General features: G+C 38.3%; 1 protein-coding gene and 1 long non-coding RNA gene across 2 annotated transcripts; both read right to left on the bottom strand.

Moving 5' to 3' along the window:
- Positions 1–1132: 1132 nt before the first annotated feature.
- LOC103456088 (probable WRKY transcription factor 17) lies at positions 1133–3085 on the bottom strand. Its single transcript, XM_008395718.4, has 3 exons — positions 2103–3085; positions 1572–1697; positions 1133–1454 (listed from the first exon to the last, which is right to left on the bottom strand). The coding sequence occupies exons 1-3, from the start codon at positions 2840–2842 to the stop codon at positions 1304–1306; spliced, it is 1017 nt and encodes a 338-aa protein (XP_008393940.3). The 5' UTR covers positions 2843–3085; the 3' UTR covers positions 1133–1303.
- A 1748-nt stretch (positions 3086–4833) lies between these two features.
- Positions 4834–7379, bottom strand: LOC139192185 (uncharacterized). The gene is made up of 5 exons (XR_011576133.1): positions 7182–7379; positions 6939–7098; positions 6765–6833; positions 6008–6066; positions 4834–4951 (listed from the first exon to the last, which is right to left on the bottom strand). It is a non-coding gene; the product is annotated as an uncharacterized lncRNA (long non-coding RNA).
- Between the last annotated feature and the right edge of the window lie 9024 nt (positions 7380–16403).

Below are 16403 nucleotides of genomic sequence, written 5' to 3'. Positions count from 1 at the left end.
GGCAAAATTAATTTGTTTATGAAACCAAACCAAACCACGTTTGGCGATTCGGTTGCCAATTTGGTCCCTTCAAAAACTACGGTTAAACACTTATACGAAATCAAACTGAATATATTTGTGATCATGAACTTTAGCTCTCTTTGCTTTACTCCGATTCTTCATCCAAAACTTCTTTCTTTAACTCTTTGTGGTGGGCAAGGGCAAGTCACTGCTTTCAAGCATAATTTAATGAGTTTACGACTCAAATAGTTAAATGGTAAAATTTTGCGTTCAACTCTAAACAACCAAGATAATATCGCTCAAACCAAACCGACCAGAAAAATCGATAGAGGCGAAAAAACCGATCCATTAACACTTTGTGGCAATGTAATCTTCAATGTGTACTAAGTCAATCAAGGAAAAAGCAAACTATGATTTCAAACGGTGAACATCGAGGAATAAATGAATCTTGAATAACACATCATATACTTCTACATATTCCGAAAGTCTAGTGCCTTCATGCCTACCTCCCACAAAAATAAAATTTCATTGGAAGGTAGGGGGAGCTTTTGACTTATAACGCCAACTGTCCCCCATATCAATTAAGTCACCATGATTCCCCCTAATTACGTATCAACTTTTTTGACTTTCATTTCATAGATTAAAATACGACAGCTCAAATGAAAAACGAGGACCACAAACTCAAGAGCTTCATCGTCTTGAGACGGCCCCGATGAATCAAAAGTAAAATTAAAACTGCAATATCAAAACCCTCGGGTTGATGTTTGGATCGCTTCCGTATTATTATATTTTAAGTGTTTAATGTTTTATAATCTTTATATATAATTATAAAGTTTTTTAATTAGTTTCCAGTAATTAATAAGAATAAATTAATAAATTTAGGAGCATATACTTTACTAAAACGTTGTATAAAAGGAATTAAAATTTGAAAAAATGTTAGCGTAATGTTTTAAATGTAAAAAAATATTTGTAAAAACTCGTTAAACTTCAACTTCAAGAGATATTAGTGTAATTAACCAATAAAATAAATATTATTTCCAGTTTCCCACCGAATGAAATACAATAAAATTAATTAAATAATTTGGAAAGAAGTAAAATTAGTTAAATTAAACACCGCTGAGACAGATTGAGATTCTTCCCTCAATTTGTTTCCCATTATCCACTTAATTAAACTACAAGATTTAAAAATAAAAATAAAAATTTACATCCATTCCAGTTCCACCACCTTCCTCTCAACTACTTCAAACTGCTGGAACAAATCCATCTTTCTACCCACTTTTCTTTTCTTTCTACCCACTTTCACTCACGTCGACTCAGACACCAACCCCACGTTCTCCGGCGCGTGCCGGTGCTCCCCTTCGTACGTTACGATCAGCATCGCAGGATCATCCGGAGCGCGCTCCACGTGTTTCCTCGCCGGGCACCCCCTTACCGTACTGCACTTGTAATATCCCCTGTTCAACAAAAACAATTAAGCAAACGTCGGATTCAATTCTCACCGTCCGATCATATATCACCTCACGATTTTTCATTTTGATTACAAATCAACGGCTGGGATTTAAATTAAGTACCTTGGGTAAGGCGAGCCCTTGATCGGCTTCTGACCGTACTTTCTCCAGGAGTACTCGTCCGCTGGAATATCCGCGATTTTTGAACTTATCGCCGGCACACGAATCGTTTTCTTCACCCGATTTTTCCTGAATTACCAAAAATTAAAACTATTAATTTATTAATTAAAATTGCGGATATAAAAAATATTTTAGGGGGTTTTAGTCGTCGGTCAAAATTAAATAATCCCACGCGCGGAGAAAAACAATACGCCAGGCTCATCTTAACGTATCAGCGTCAACGCGTGCTACGACCATTAAAGCCCAGCAACCAAAACCGTTGACCCCAGATACGGGCCGGGTCCACTAAATAAAACCGAGTTGAGTCGTCCGAGTCAACTCGCTTCCTCGGATGGTCCAACTAATTTTCTCGTGGTTCGTGAGACAATGGAAAAACCAGCCAAATCCTATCGTCTCAGTAATCGTGCGAGAGGCGTATTTTAGCTGGGGACAGGAAGTGTAAACTAAAATGCGCGGGTAATGAATTACACGTACCTTCTCTTGGAGCAATGGCACTTGCCGGAGCCGGAAGCAGATCCCGAGCCGGAAAACTTGCACGACGTGTCGTCGGAGTGGTCGTGCTCGTGGCACCTCTTCTTATACGGCGCCGTAGAGAGGGGAGGCTTCGCACCGGAAACGGCCGGGGCGGGCGCCAAGAAGATCGACGATCCGAGCTTCCCGTTCGAAACGCTGCCGTCTCCGGTGATCGCCGACGACATGAATGACGAGCTCGACGAGACACTGAAGCTCTCCTTCGCGAACTCAATCTCCGCGCTCTTCGGGTTCGACGTGAAGGCGTTGGGCCTCGTGAAGTCGAGCGTCATGCTGTGTGGCTGGGATTGGACGAAACTCAACTCGATCGGAGTCGAAGGGACGATAGCCGGAGTAGTCACTGGAGCCGGCGCCGGAGTCGGAGTAAGATTTAGAGCCGAAGCTAAGTTGAGTGTTTGTGAAGACGAGGGGTGAGAAGTAGGGAAGTGAACCGGCTGAACCGGACCGCGTCGGAACCGGGCGTGGCCGGTCCGATTGAGGAGGGAGATGACCTTCTTGAACTTGGAGACGGTGTGATCGGTGATGTCCGTACAGTCGACGCGGGCCGATTGGTTGTTTGACTGTTGCTGCTGATGAGAGAGGAACCGGATCAGGTGCTCCATGCTCTGCAATCCTTGTGATGCCGCTTCCTGTATGGCCTTCTGATCCTCCATCTTCGGGAAGTTCATCAGCTCCACCGCCATCGTTTGGGTTTCGAGAATCTCCGGCCGGCGAGGTTGGGAGGTCTCTCAAGAGGACATGCGAGGAATTGAGATTTGGGGTGAGGGCGGTTGAGTGTTGAGGGGTATGGGGATCATATAAAAGGCGGAGGGAGGGAGGGAGAGTCAAAGTACGATTTAGATCGGACGGCTGAGAGGGGTTTGAAGATTTCTTAGGGATGGGATTTAGTTAAAAGGAATTGTTATTGACACTACAAAATTTTTGTAAACATTCCAAACTTTCTAAATTTAAAAAGAAAAATACACTAGTAAGAAGTGTAGAATGAGATTTTTAGAGTGTTAATAACCTTTTTCTGAATAAACTAAACAATTTTCTACACGCTTGGGACCCAGGATGGGAAGGGAGGATAAATTTTTAGTTGTGACGGAAAAACAAATGGTACATCACGTGCTTTAATAAGAGTAGTGAGAAATTTTATTTTTTAAGTTATTAATTTTCTAACACATATATTTCATTATTTATATAATAACACGTAATATAACACTTTGTATACCGGTGATAATGAAAAATCTATCGGGAGGGAGAGAAGGAGGAAATGTCAGCGTGGCCGTGTGGGACATCGACAACTAGAAACTGATATGTATTATATTTTCTCGTGATGGGCAAAATAACTACGGACAAGGTTGACCAGACCAGAAAAAGGACAACGGGTGAAACTGTGAAAGTAGGAGGAGACAGAGTTTGGAGTTAAATAAAGTTTGTGGGATAAAATGTTAAGGAGATTTTTGAAAGTCAGATTTTATATGGATCATTTATCATTAAATGTTCTTGGCATATTTTTTTTATTAATATTGACGAATTTAAATATTATTATTGTTAGTTTATTGTAACGTTAAGTTTAAATTTTTTTTTTTAGGGTAGATAATATTATTTATTTAAATAAAAAAAATTATTATACAAAAATTCGTAGAGAATCTCATTTTACGAAAATCTTCCTTACATTTCTCAAGTTTGTACTGTTTGGTTGATTTGAAGATGAAACGTGTAATCCCAATGTTTGAATGCTTCAAAAGTCTTCAATAAACAAAAAAAAGTCAATACTTTGATTTTATTGGAGTCTTTAAATTGTATAACTTTCTTTATAAGTAACTAGCATATGGGGCATGGGCACACACAAAGTGGGTCTGAAATATATATATATATATTTTTTTTTTTTGAAGTAGAAGGAGAGAGGAAGAGAGTGATAAAGTGGGAATGAGAAATTTATTTTTTACATTTCTACCCATATTACTTATTCATGTTCAATTTTAATTAGAAAGTTAAACTAGTAATTTTAAATAGTTCTAGTTGACAATGAGTGTTTTATTAATATGTAGTTTAGATAACTATTATTGATATATTTCTATTCACAATGTTTAAGACTTTACAAAAAGTCGTTATGACACACCTCAACCCGGAATGTCCACTAGGACTCTGAATCGAGTTGTGTTGGCTGACACCTAGAAGGTAACGAAACCATACAATATAGTGATGTAGAAAATGTGAATAAATTTAAACCTAAAAGTGCCTAAGTACATGAGTGTAAGGTGAGCGGGTATGGATTCATTTCATATGCGATGTCAGATCATAAGTAAAGTACAATATGGTAAGATAAGGATCATACCATCTTAGGAAGCCACTATTCTAGGATATGCCAAGAATCCTCATCGATACAGAAACTATGCTACTAGAACCTGAAATGGCACAAAACAGAAAAAACGTGAGTGGGCAAAAACAAAGCTTTTTGAAAACCATTTCTCTTTTCCAAAAATAATAACTCCTCACCGTAAAACCTGTATAATTTCCCAGAAAATAATACTACGTATATACGTAAAAACAATGCACAAAGGCAGTAAAAACCAAGTATGTCATGTCATATCATTTCAACAAGGAAATATGTAAACTGACACACCCCGTCCCGAAGGAGGGCATGCTGGCCGTCACGTGAGAGTGACGTAACCATTTGCACAGTACGGAAGCTTTAATTATACAATTTATAAGTTGATACACCCGAAGGTGAGTCCTAATTTTGTCCAATCTGTCAGAACACCGTCGAATTCCTCGTAGTCACCACACCTTTGTGATTCCTGAACCTGGAGGGGCGCAAAACCAAAATTGAGTGGGTCAGTAAAACAATTCTTTTCCAAAACCAAACATTTCTCAAAACGTTGTAACCCCTCTCCGTAAAACCTGTATACTTTCCCAGAAATGTAAAATATAAATATACATATATATTCTCAAAACTTCATTTTTACTATCTCAACATTATCTCTTTATCAATCATGCCATGCCATGTCATCTCAACATTTCTCATATTAATTATGCCATGCCACATCATCTCAACAGTAATAAGGTATGAATGCATCAACATAATCATATCAGGTGCAAGAAAGTAATCAACCGTAGGCCCTCTAATAGCCCTATACGGTTGAACCTAGAGCTCAAAATCTATCATTATCACTCTACCGGAGTCACCTCTGTGACCCGTCCGGCCTTCTGCACACAAGTTACGCTCTAGTGCTTCTCATAAATCATCTGTGCACATAATCTAAGGTCACCCACCAGTCGGAATCTCACTAACACTCTCGCGACTGGTCTGTCGTACCCACTCCGCGTGGACTGTACGACTAGCATCTACTTGGATCCAAGGCGAGCGTGCGATGCGGTGAATACTATAAGCACTAAACCATGGTGCAGGATTTGAGCTCAATATATATCATCATCATCATAACAGTAATTAAATACTCATCTGTGCGTCCACCGCACCATTTCATACATATGCATCATAAATCAATTCTTACCTGTGCGTCCACCGCACCAATTCATACATATGCATCATAAATCAATTCTTACCTGTGCGTCCACCGCACCAATTCATACATATGCATCATAAATCAATTCATGCATGGCATTTCAACTCACATTTCTATATACTTTTCATATCAATTCTATGCATGGTATTTCACTTCCCGTTTTTCCACATAACTCATATGCATTTCATTTTAAACATAATTTCATGCATTTTCAATTTCTGGGAAAACGTTAAGTATATATATATATATATATATATATATATATATATATATATATATATATATATATATATATATATATATATATATATACGGAAAACAAAACTGCCCACTCACCTGGAGTTCATCCAACAACTCCCTAGCACCACACATCAAGGCGTCACGACGATCGCCGCCTAGAATAGTAATCAAATCCAACCTCAGAATTCATATCGATAGAATATTTAACTTATATAAAATACGTCACTACGTAGTTCGATCCGGAAGATCTGCCACTCAGATTTTAAATCCATAACTTCCAGAGGTCCACAATATATCTCTAGGATAACATCCTAAAATTTCATTACCATCCAACGGTTGGATTTCCGTCAATTTCCAAAACTAAGTGACGGTTAACATTTTATATTATGGACTTACAATTCCAATTCCGGAAGATCCGTAACTCGGATTCCCAATCCGTAAGTTCCAATAATCCTCAAATATTACGTACTATAACGTATCAAAGTTTGGTGATGATCCAACGGTCGGATCATCAATTCACATTTTCACCTAAATGTGAAAACTATAAAACGTTATTTGAACACCTAACCAACAATCTTCAATAACTTTCTCATACGGTGTTCAATTTAGGTATATGAATATACCACAGTGATCTACTCGACGTCACGGACGTCGACATATTTTTAAAATAATTTTATTTTTATTTTTTATTTTTACTGTAGCACCTTCTTCTTCCTTGGGTCGCCGGACTGGTTTTTCCGGCGGCCGTTTTCTGGGCAGTTTTTCAAATTGCCATAACTTTGTCATTTCTCAACGAAATCAAGTGATTCAAAAACGAAAGTTGTAGCCCTTGAAGAGACAAAGATAATGGTACCTTGCACAACACCTAGTTCGCCGTGGTTTGGCCGTAAACTGCCTCGAAAGCCTCGGAGGTCGCCGGAAACTGGGTATTTTTCAAATGAGTATAACTTCTTCAATACTCAACGAAATTGAGTGAAACAAAAAGGAAAGTTGTAGTACTTGACGAGACGAAGAGATTGATACCTACCTCGACTCCTAACTCGCCGGGGATTCGCCGGAAAAAGCCTCGAAAGCTCCGGCCAAACTTTGAACTTGTCGATCTCCGTGTTCTTACGTCCAAAAACTTCCAACGAAGCACTCCGAGCTTCCTTGGGACCTCACCAAGCTCGCTGTGATCTTGTTTTAGCCTAAATCGTAACCATTTAAAAGATCATGAACAGTACCATTTCACGGGAACTTTGAAACTAGGGTTTTCCGAAGCAAAACTTACTTGAAATGGATACCATCGTGATCGTGAAGTCTTCAGGGTTCCAATGGTGGTGTTAGATTCGTCGTTGGTATAGGTTTTAGGTGGTTTTGTGGTGGTCCGTGTGAGTTCGAAGGAGAGGGAGAGAGAACTGAGAGTAATCGTGAGGGAGGAGAGAGAGAGAGTGTGAAGGACAGTATACGGGAAATGGGGAGGGAAATAAGGAATGGGGATCCCACGTGGTCCTTTTCCAATCCCCAACTCTAAACCACAAAATTTTAAACTAAAAATCTAAGTTCCATCCTTATTAAATTCCATTTTATTTTCAAAACTTAGGAACTTAGATAATTATCAACTTGAGCTTCACATACTTAGTATTTCTTAAAGGCAATTTCGTCCATTCACAGCCACGAATGTAATATTTTGGAACGGGCTGTGACATAAACCAGGTGAGATAAATCAATGTAAAATGATATGCCAACCGGAGTCACCTAACGTGACCTGTATGGCTGAACCTATAGCTCATTAACCAATTCCTGCACATGAGTTGAAACCACCTAATATGGTCTGTACGACATGACTAGGTGTAATAAGTATGCTCAAGTGCTACGATTACGTGAAGACTGTGCGAATAATCGCGGGTCACCTACGAGTTGAAACCACCTATAGTGGTCTGTACGACAGGACTGTGCACAAAACTTAGATCAAAGATGAGCATGCGGTGCAGGAGGTGAACATCACGTGAAGCACTATGCCCTGGCCACGGGCGAGAGCAATAACATCGGGGTGCAGGTTTATGAGCTCTAAGTGCCTCTATGTATAACCATCATAATGAAACTCACAATCATCAATATATATACTCAACTAGAACTTACCTGAGCGTCTGCATCATCAAACAATAACATACACAACTACTAAAAGCATATACCAAAATATAAAGCATTTGACATGGCATATAAAACACAAAATCATTTAAATCAATTTTTATGGGAAAACCATAAAGCGTATATACATATATTGAAAACCAAAAGCCCACTCACCTGGAGTCTGCGCTACAATTCCCTAGTACAAACATCGAGGCGTCACAAACGATCAGCGCCTAGAACAATTATCAAACCATATCTCAGAATTCTTGTCAATAAAACACTTAACTTACATATCCTATTTGGGAAGATCTGTACGTCATATTCCCGATCCGTAAGTTTCCAAAATCTTCAAATATTATGTACTACAATGTATCAAAGTTTAGTGACGATCCAACGGTCGGATCGTCGACTGCTATAATAATCGGGTGGCGGACCTTAATGAAACTAGGTTCAAATGACGGAAATTCGTTAATCAAACCTACAAATGGTATCAAGGTATTCAAATTTAACCTAGGAAGGTCAAGGGACATCTCGTCCCACGCGCTGCCACAGGTGGCGGTCGCCTGCCCCGACTTGCCAGAAAATTCAACTATGTCAAAAAATTACCAAATTTCACAAAAATAAAGATCTCAGTGAGTAGAGCAACTTTTATACCTGTGACCAAGACCAATTTTGCCAAGCAAATCCCCATTTTCATTAAAATCCATTGGAAACCCAATAAAGGGTGGTATTCGATTCGACTTCCATACTTGCTCCAACGCCTCAACAAACTCCTGGGCTTTGCTCATGAACTCAAGAGAAGTCTAATGGTGATGGTGATCGAAGGGTTACTTTCAGAAATGGAGGATTTTTGCCAATCTTCCCCATGATGCCGCCGATGCTATCCCACAAAACCAAACCAAATCTTGTCAAAGTTGTGTGTAATTTTGAATGGGGAAGGCTTTTGGGAAGTTCTCAGGTGATAAATTGACGTAAATCGCAAGAATTTTGCCTGAAAAAATCATCGGAACCCATCGAGTTCCACTGTTCCGCAGGTCGGGTTGCAAGGATCCGGTGAGGGATCCATGATCTCATGTTTCTCACTCTCTCATTTCCCCTCCTTTCTTCTCTCCCCTATTGGTGACTTACTGTTTCCCTTCTTTTCTGATTGGGCGTCTTGCCCCACCTTTCTCTTCTTTATACTTCATCTCCACCGCCCATCATTCTTCCCTTTAATCTGGGCCACACACATGGCTCTCCAAATTTGGCTCCAGAAATCTAGAGTTTTATATAGAAAATAGTAATTTACAATTTTTCCCTCGACTTTAAACGTTAATATCTCATTCGTTATAACTCCAAATTACACTCCGTTTGTGCCCACACGTTTGTAGCAACGAATACTACAAGAATACGCCAAGAAAATAACCTTACATGACACGACACGACAATCAACTAAAGTCAACACTTTGCCTCAAATGGCATTTTTGTAAACTCACTTATTAAAATTATAAAAATCATAATTATTAGGGACGAGCTAGTACACGTTATGCAAGCATGAATTGACAAAAACTCCCCACGTTTGAAACAATTGTAGGCTCAATTTTTATCATGAGGGTTATCCGGACTTTATCAAAATGAGAATCATTTATCCAGTTAGGTCTTATTTTTCTTACAGTCACATATCATGCTTATTAACAACTGCTAAATTGAATAACGTGTTGGTACCATATTATATTGGGCCTAGTTACTTGGGCTTTCAGACATTGAGCCCATGATTCATGTAAAATGGGAGGAGCCATTAGTATATAAAAGGGTATCCTCATCCTCACAATCCTCAAGTCTGATCCTCACATACAAAGCTACAAGGCTCACAAACAGAGAAACTCTATCAAACTCTCTCTTTCTTTGGGGGACTCCCCATCACACTTGTAATTCATACATACAGTTACAGAGAAATACGATCAACATCAATATGGACGTAGCCCAAACATTGGGGTGAATCACGATATATCTTGTGTTCTTTACTTTCTTATAGATTCATGGTCGGATTTATGTTGTTCCAAGACCTTCTGGTTTTGTGCATCAACATTTGGCGCCGTCTGTGGGAAACAACACAAAAAGCTATGTCGGTTCTCATTCATTTTTTCATCTCACCACTGTGGATTTGCAGAAACCCAATAACCAAACACCTGCACAGTCACTGCAAAACCCATGCCTTCCGTTCCAGCTCCCCGCCACGACAACATCTACGGACGAGCTTCACAATTCTTAGATCTATTTCTCTCTTTCTCTCTATCTTATCTGAAAGTTTTTTTTTTCAAGATGAAGAAGAAAACACATGCTGGGTTCAAGTTTTTGATCAAGTGATGCGCTCAAGAGGTGGGGCAACTTAGTAGATCCTCACAGTGGAGGTTGTTTCGGTGTTAAAACACTCTCTCAGCCTAGCAAGGCGGAGAGGCCATGCTCAGGTCACTTCTCTCCACGTGGCCGCCACTCTTCTTAACTCAAGAACTAGCCTCTTGCGGCGGGCCTGTCTCAAATATGCAGAAACCCAGAACCTCTATCCTCATCATTCTCCAATAAACCTACTCAGAGCAGAATCCTCGCATGCCCAAATCCCTAACAAGCACTCAGGAGGACACTATCAACCCTACCCTTCTTGCATTCAAGCCTCGCCAAGTTCTGTTCACAAACCGAGACATGGAGCACATGAAGCCCAATAGCTCTGCCGACAGAGCACAAACTCTGAGTCTCGACCAAAAGGGTCCACTCCTCCGCACCGTGGCTCAGTTCCTGGAAAACAATGGGTTCTCCAAAACCTTGAAAAAATTCATTTATGAAGCTGGAATCGAGAAAAGTGAACTGAAGGATTTGCCATTGGATTTGGGAGAAATGTACTGCAAGTATTCTGAGATGTGGTGTTGGTACAATTATGGGCCCTCAAAAGGTGCAAATTTAAGCGTCTGACAAAGTAGTAACGGCAAAAGATAGTGTGCACCATGCATGACAGCAGCGCAGAGACAGAGACAGAGACAGAGAAAGAGGTGCGGTGGAAAAGAGAAAAGCAAAAGTAGAAAAAATAAAAGAAAAAAAAATAAAGAGGAAGGAATTATACCTGGTCTGTCATCTGCCAAAAGGAAGAAAATAAAGAGGAAGGAATTGCGGTGCTGCCCTTCTTTATGCCTCAAAAGAGCTGAAAAATTTCTTTTGATCGCACCCTAGTCAAATGACAATGGGTATGGACACACAATTCCTAGCTATATCATGTAATTATTGTCTGCCATTTGCCAAAAGAAGAAAAATAAAGAGGAAGGAATTGTAACTGTTCGTGGTGCGGCCCCTCTTATCTTGTAATCATAAATAAAGAAAAAAGGCAGCATGTCAAAAAAAAAAAAGGCAAAATGTCCGCAAGCCAAAAATAATGGGGTGGAATGTTATATGGAGGGCGAATGCCCATATGCCCAAAAGAGTCAGGCTCTATGGCTTCAAACTCCAACCTCCATCCCTCCACTTAAGGTTCACCCCATATTGTCACCAACCAATTGATCAAAAGTATGTCCAGTACTTCAAAATTATTCGGCAGTCTGCCGTTATTATCACCAACCAGGTGATCAAAAGTACGTCCAGTACCCCAAAATTATTCGGTAGCATGCCGCTATTATCACCAACTAGGTGATCAAAAGTACGTCCAATACTCCAAAATTATTCGGCAGCCTGTCGCTATTATCACTAACTAGGTGATCAAAAGTACGTCCAGTACTCCAAAATTATACATGAGCATCATTCATGTCAATCATACATAAACATTCATGGGCATTACTCATGTCAACATTCATGAGCACCACTCATGTCAACATTCATGAGCACCATTCATGTCAACATTCATGAGCATCACTCATGTCAATCAACATAAACATTCATGAGCATCACTCATGTCAATCAGCTTCGAAAGCTTCATTTACAAAGCTCCAGCTTCAAAAGCTTAATTTACAAAAAGCTCAAGCTTCAAAGCTTTACTTTCAAAGCTTCACCTACAAAGCTTCAGTGCAGGGTATACAAAGACCGTCTCCGAACAACCGCCACTTCAGCCCATACATGGATTCAATCTGAAGTCTCCAGCCAACATACTCTATTGACTGAAGACTTGAGGAACTACACTATGTACCATATATTGGGCTTCTGCAACTGGGCTTCATGAAAAATACTTGGGGGACTTAGCCCATTATTTATGTACTGAGGAGCGAACCCTTATTATATAAAAGGGACTCCATCACTTTCATTAGAGAGCACCCATTATTCATGTATTGAGGAGCGAACCCTTATTTTATAAAAGAGACTTCCTCATCTTCATTAGAGATAGACTCTTAGCCCATCACTTATGTATTGAGGAGCAAACCCTTATTATATAAAAGGGACTCCCTCACCTTCATTAGAGAGCATTGCCGCCAGCTGAGCAACTGGCTCGCCGCCAGCATCACTCCTAACCCATCACTTATGTATTGAGGAGCGATCCCTTATTCTATAAAAGGGAATCTCTCACCATTATTAGAGAGTATCGCAGTCTGCTGAGCAACCGCCTCGCCGCTAACATCAACTCTAACCTATCATTTATGTATTGAGAAGCGTGCCCTTATTCTATAAAATGGACTCCATCACCTTCAACACCACAAGCTGAGCCAACCAAGGGAACATAAGCCACAAGCCAAACAGCCTCACAACATGTGATACTTCTAGTTAAGTATCATTTCACATTGAGCACCGCCTCATATCGAGTATCAGTTCTAGACAACATCTAGTTATTTCGGCCCACACATGGACTAAATTTCAAGTCTCCAGCCAAAAAACTCTCTTGACTGAAGACTTGGGGGACTACTGTTGGTACCATATTATATTGGGCCTCGTTACTTGGGCTTCCAGACATTGAGCCCATGATTAATGTAAACGGGGAGGAACCCTTAGTCTATAAAACGGCCTCCTCACCCTCACAATCCTCATGTCTGATCCTCACATACAAAGCCACAAGGCTCACAAATAGAGAAACTCTCTCAAACTCTCTCCTTCTCTGGGGGACTCCCCCTCACACTTGTAATCCATACATACAGTTACAGAGAAATACGATCAACATCAGTGTGGACGTAGCCCAAACATTGGGGTGAACCACTATACATCCTGTGTTCTTTACTTTCTTGTAGATTCACGGTCGGATTTACGTTGTTCCAAGACCCCTCCGGTTTTGTGCATCAACATAACGTAAAAAAAATTAACGGAAGAAAACAAAGAGGGCAAGCAAATAATACCAACCTAATATTTTGTAATTTAGGACGTTAATTATACTGTCAAGCTTATTACATGTGTGATTTGTGACATCATAACATAGTTACATTTTTTTGATCCATTCATAACTACCAACTAGAAACTTTAGACCATATGCATATTCAAGTCAAACCAATCAAAGCTTAATCGTCCAACTCTTGGAAAATGAATAACATGTTTATGTTTTTAGTGCCTTGAATTGGTAAAACTTGAGCCAACACTAATCAATTTACTTCAAATAGTTGATTTGACCAAGAATTCAACATATTTTGCAAAATTATGCAAACAGAAAAATATTGATGCCTAAATAGTACAACTTGGAAATTGCAAAAGACTATCCCACAAAAGAACATAATTTAAAAAGATGGGAAATCAACGTGCGACCACTTGTAATCATATTATTTATTTTAAGTAAATAGAATTTGAACCAAAGACCACGTGGAGATTATATTTCTCTTTTATTTAAAATCATTGACAAATCTTTTTCTTTTCTTATAAAAATTGTTTTGCTGGTATCTCGTATTTTACACGTCCCATTATTCCTTGAACTGCCTAACGTTTTAATCAAGGGATAGGACTTTTTTTATTTTCTTTTGGTCAAAGCATGGTATAGTAGTTGACGAATACTTCAACTAGTTTTATTTTTTCCGTGATGAAAACTCCATTGAGTTTTTTTATGGCTTAATTTTAGTTACGTCTTTTAGAATTCGATTTTAATCTAACTTTGTTTTGTGTAATTTAAAAGTCGTCACTTTACTTTTTAAAACTCAAAGTTCGCTCTATTTTGCTCTTGAAATTCGATTTTGATCTCATTTTGCGTCATAAAACTCGAAAATCATCTATATAAAACTCAAAATTCGTTCCACATTACCTTATATTTGTTAATTTCTTATGTGGGATTGATTTGGGTGCGCTACGTTAGTCAATTTCTTTTTTATTTTATTTGTCTTCAATTCCTTTTAAACTTAATATTATCTTATTGTTGAATGTTAACGCATAATGAAGATTTATAATCAATTTTTCACACATGTGACATAGTCTTATTGGGTGTTGGGTCCCACATATGTATTAGGAGACGACCTATAAGTTTCAGGGAGAAGAGAGAGTCCACAAGTCAAAATGAAACAAATTTTAAGTTTCAAGGAGTAAAGTTGTGACACTTGAGTTACAGGAGTAAAACGAGATTAAAATGGAGTTTCATGAGGTGTAGCTAAAAATAAGCCTTATTTTATTGACTTTTACTCTTCTTTCTCTGATAATTATTTTTTGCTCCATTTGAGAAACATTTTGATGCTGAGGTTTATAAGTCACAGCCAAATTCACTACTCTTTAATGTCAAATATCGTTGTATAAAAAAAAAATTGACTAACTACTTGTACATGTATAATTCCACGCGTGTTGATTTAGTATATTGTATTGAGATTTTGCTAGCGTCTATTGATTAATCTGTATATTCGCTTTAAATTCTTATGTTCACACAAGAAAAAATAAGTACTATGATCCAAAAACCAATAATGTGACACTCCCACACCATAGAAAACTGATATCCATAAATAATTCATACTATATACAATTTCAAGGGTCCATGCCAGAAATATATCACGTGATGGGTATATGTTTTTTTAGTTCATCACGATTGATTGATATGGTATCCAATATGTAGGGGCCTCTAAGATATTGATCTTATCATACAAAATCTCAATAAGCACCCTTCTTGAGTTATCATACAATGTAATGGATATTGATGGAAAATCAATAAAATAGGGTTTTTTTTATTAGCACCTTATATATTATTGAATACACCTCACATTAAATTTAATACTAGATAACTTATTTAACCTACTATGCAATGACAATTTCAACCCTAAAAAAAATAAAATTCTAAGTACACTCCAAATCATTTTAACTTATATATCTCAAGATTATTTATCTTCTTCTACTCTCAGAAAAAAGATGAATATTCTTGATGACCCTTAGATGAAGGCACTAGTTTTTGTTGATAAAGCTCTCACTTTCTTATTAAGCAAAGAAAACTGTTATGAAGTGATGATATCAATGCATCTCCAGGAACATGGAAGGACGTCATAACTTGTTATAAAACATAAACAACGCCCATCAATGCAACATATCATTTTAGGTTCATTTGCAACAATAGAAACTGCACTAAAATATTTTACTTGAATAATGTTAGTGGGAGAGTCATCCACAATCACTTGAGATGGAGGTATCATCTCCTTACTTTCCTTAGGGTTGTTATCCAAAGATGAAGATGGAGAGCCAAGTCCAAGACCACTATATATTGCTACATTCTTCCGAGCTGTGTTATTAGGTTCATTTTGATTCAAACCTTCAATGTCCTTTGATCAGTTGGATTGCCCTGTCTGTTTGAAGTTTCATCTTTCAAGGAACACCTCTCAACTACTTGAGTAGAAGACAAACATGAATTCCGTTTAACTCAAATGTTTACAGGGAGGACCATTGAATTATGTGACAAATGAGCACTGTTAGCAGTTAAACCACCTTGTACAATACCGAATAAGTTCTACTCCATTGGTCTCTTGTGAGCTGTTTATTAAAGCAATGTAGGCACCCAAGAGCTAGACATACCTTCTGGTTCTCTCCATATGTATCTCTGCACACAGATCATGATCTTGGAACAAGAAAGATACTTCCATGATCTTTCACTTGCACCTAGGTGTGAAGAGTGTGAAGTGTATGTAGAAAATGTGGGGTGTAGAAAATACAAAGTGTATGTTGAGAGTGTAGGGTGTGAGGGTATCATGGGGAATTATATGGGGTGTATTAAGATAAATTTTAATTGAAAAAGCAAATATAAGGTGTAGTAAGTATGTATGGTGTATTCAACAATACGTGAGGTGTTAATATAACAAGCATGAAAATAAATATAGATATAATATTATTTTATGAACTTTATTTGTGAATGTATTTAGTGATTGTGTCAAAGTGCTTTTAAAATAACTGAAAATGCTTTTGGTGAAAATATTTTTGAAATTAATCCTTAGCAAAAATCCAAGTGGATCATAGAAAAACACAGTAAGTGCTTCATGCAAAAAACATATATTTGATG

The sequence above is a fragment of the Malus domestica genome, chromosome 15, assembly GCF_042453785.1.
Source record: "Malus domestica chromosome 15, GDT2T_hap1".
Lineage (NCBI taxonomy): Eukaryota > Viridiplantae > Streptophyta > Magnoliopsida > Rosales > Rosaceae > Malus > Malus domestica.
This window is presented reverse-complemented; position numbering and strand designations above follow the sequence as displayed.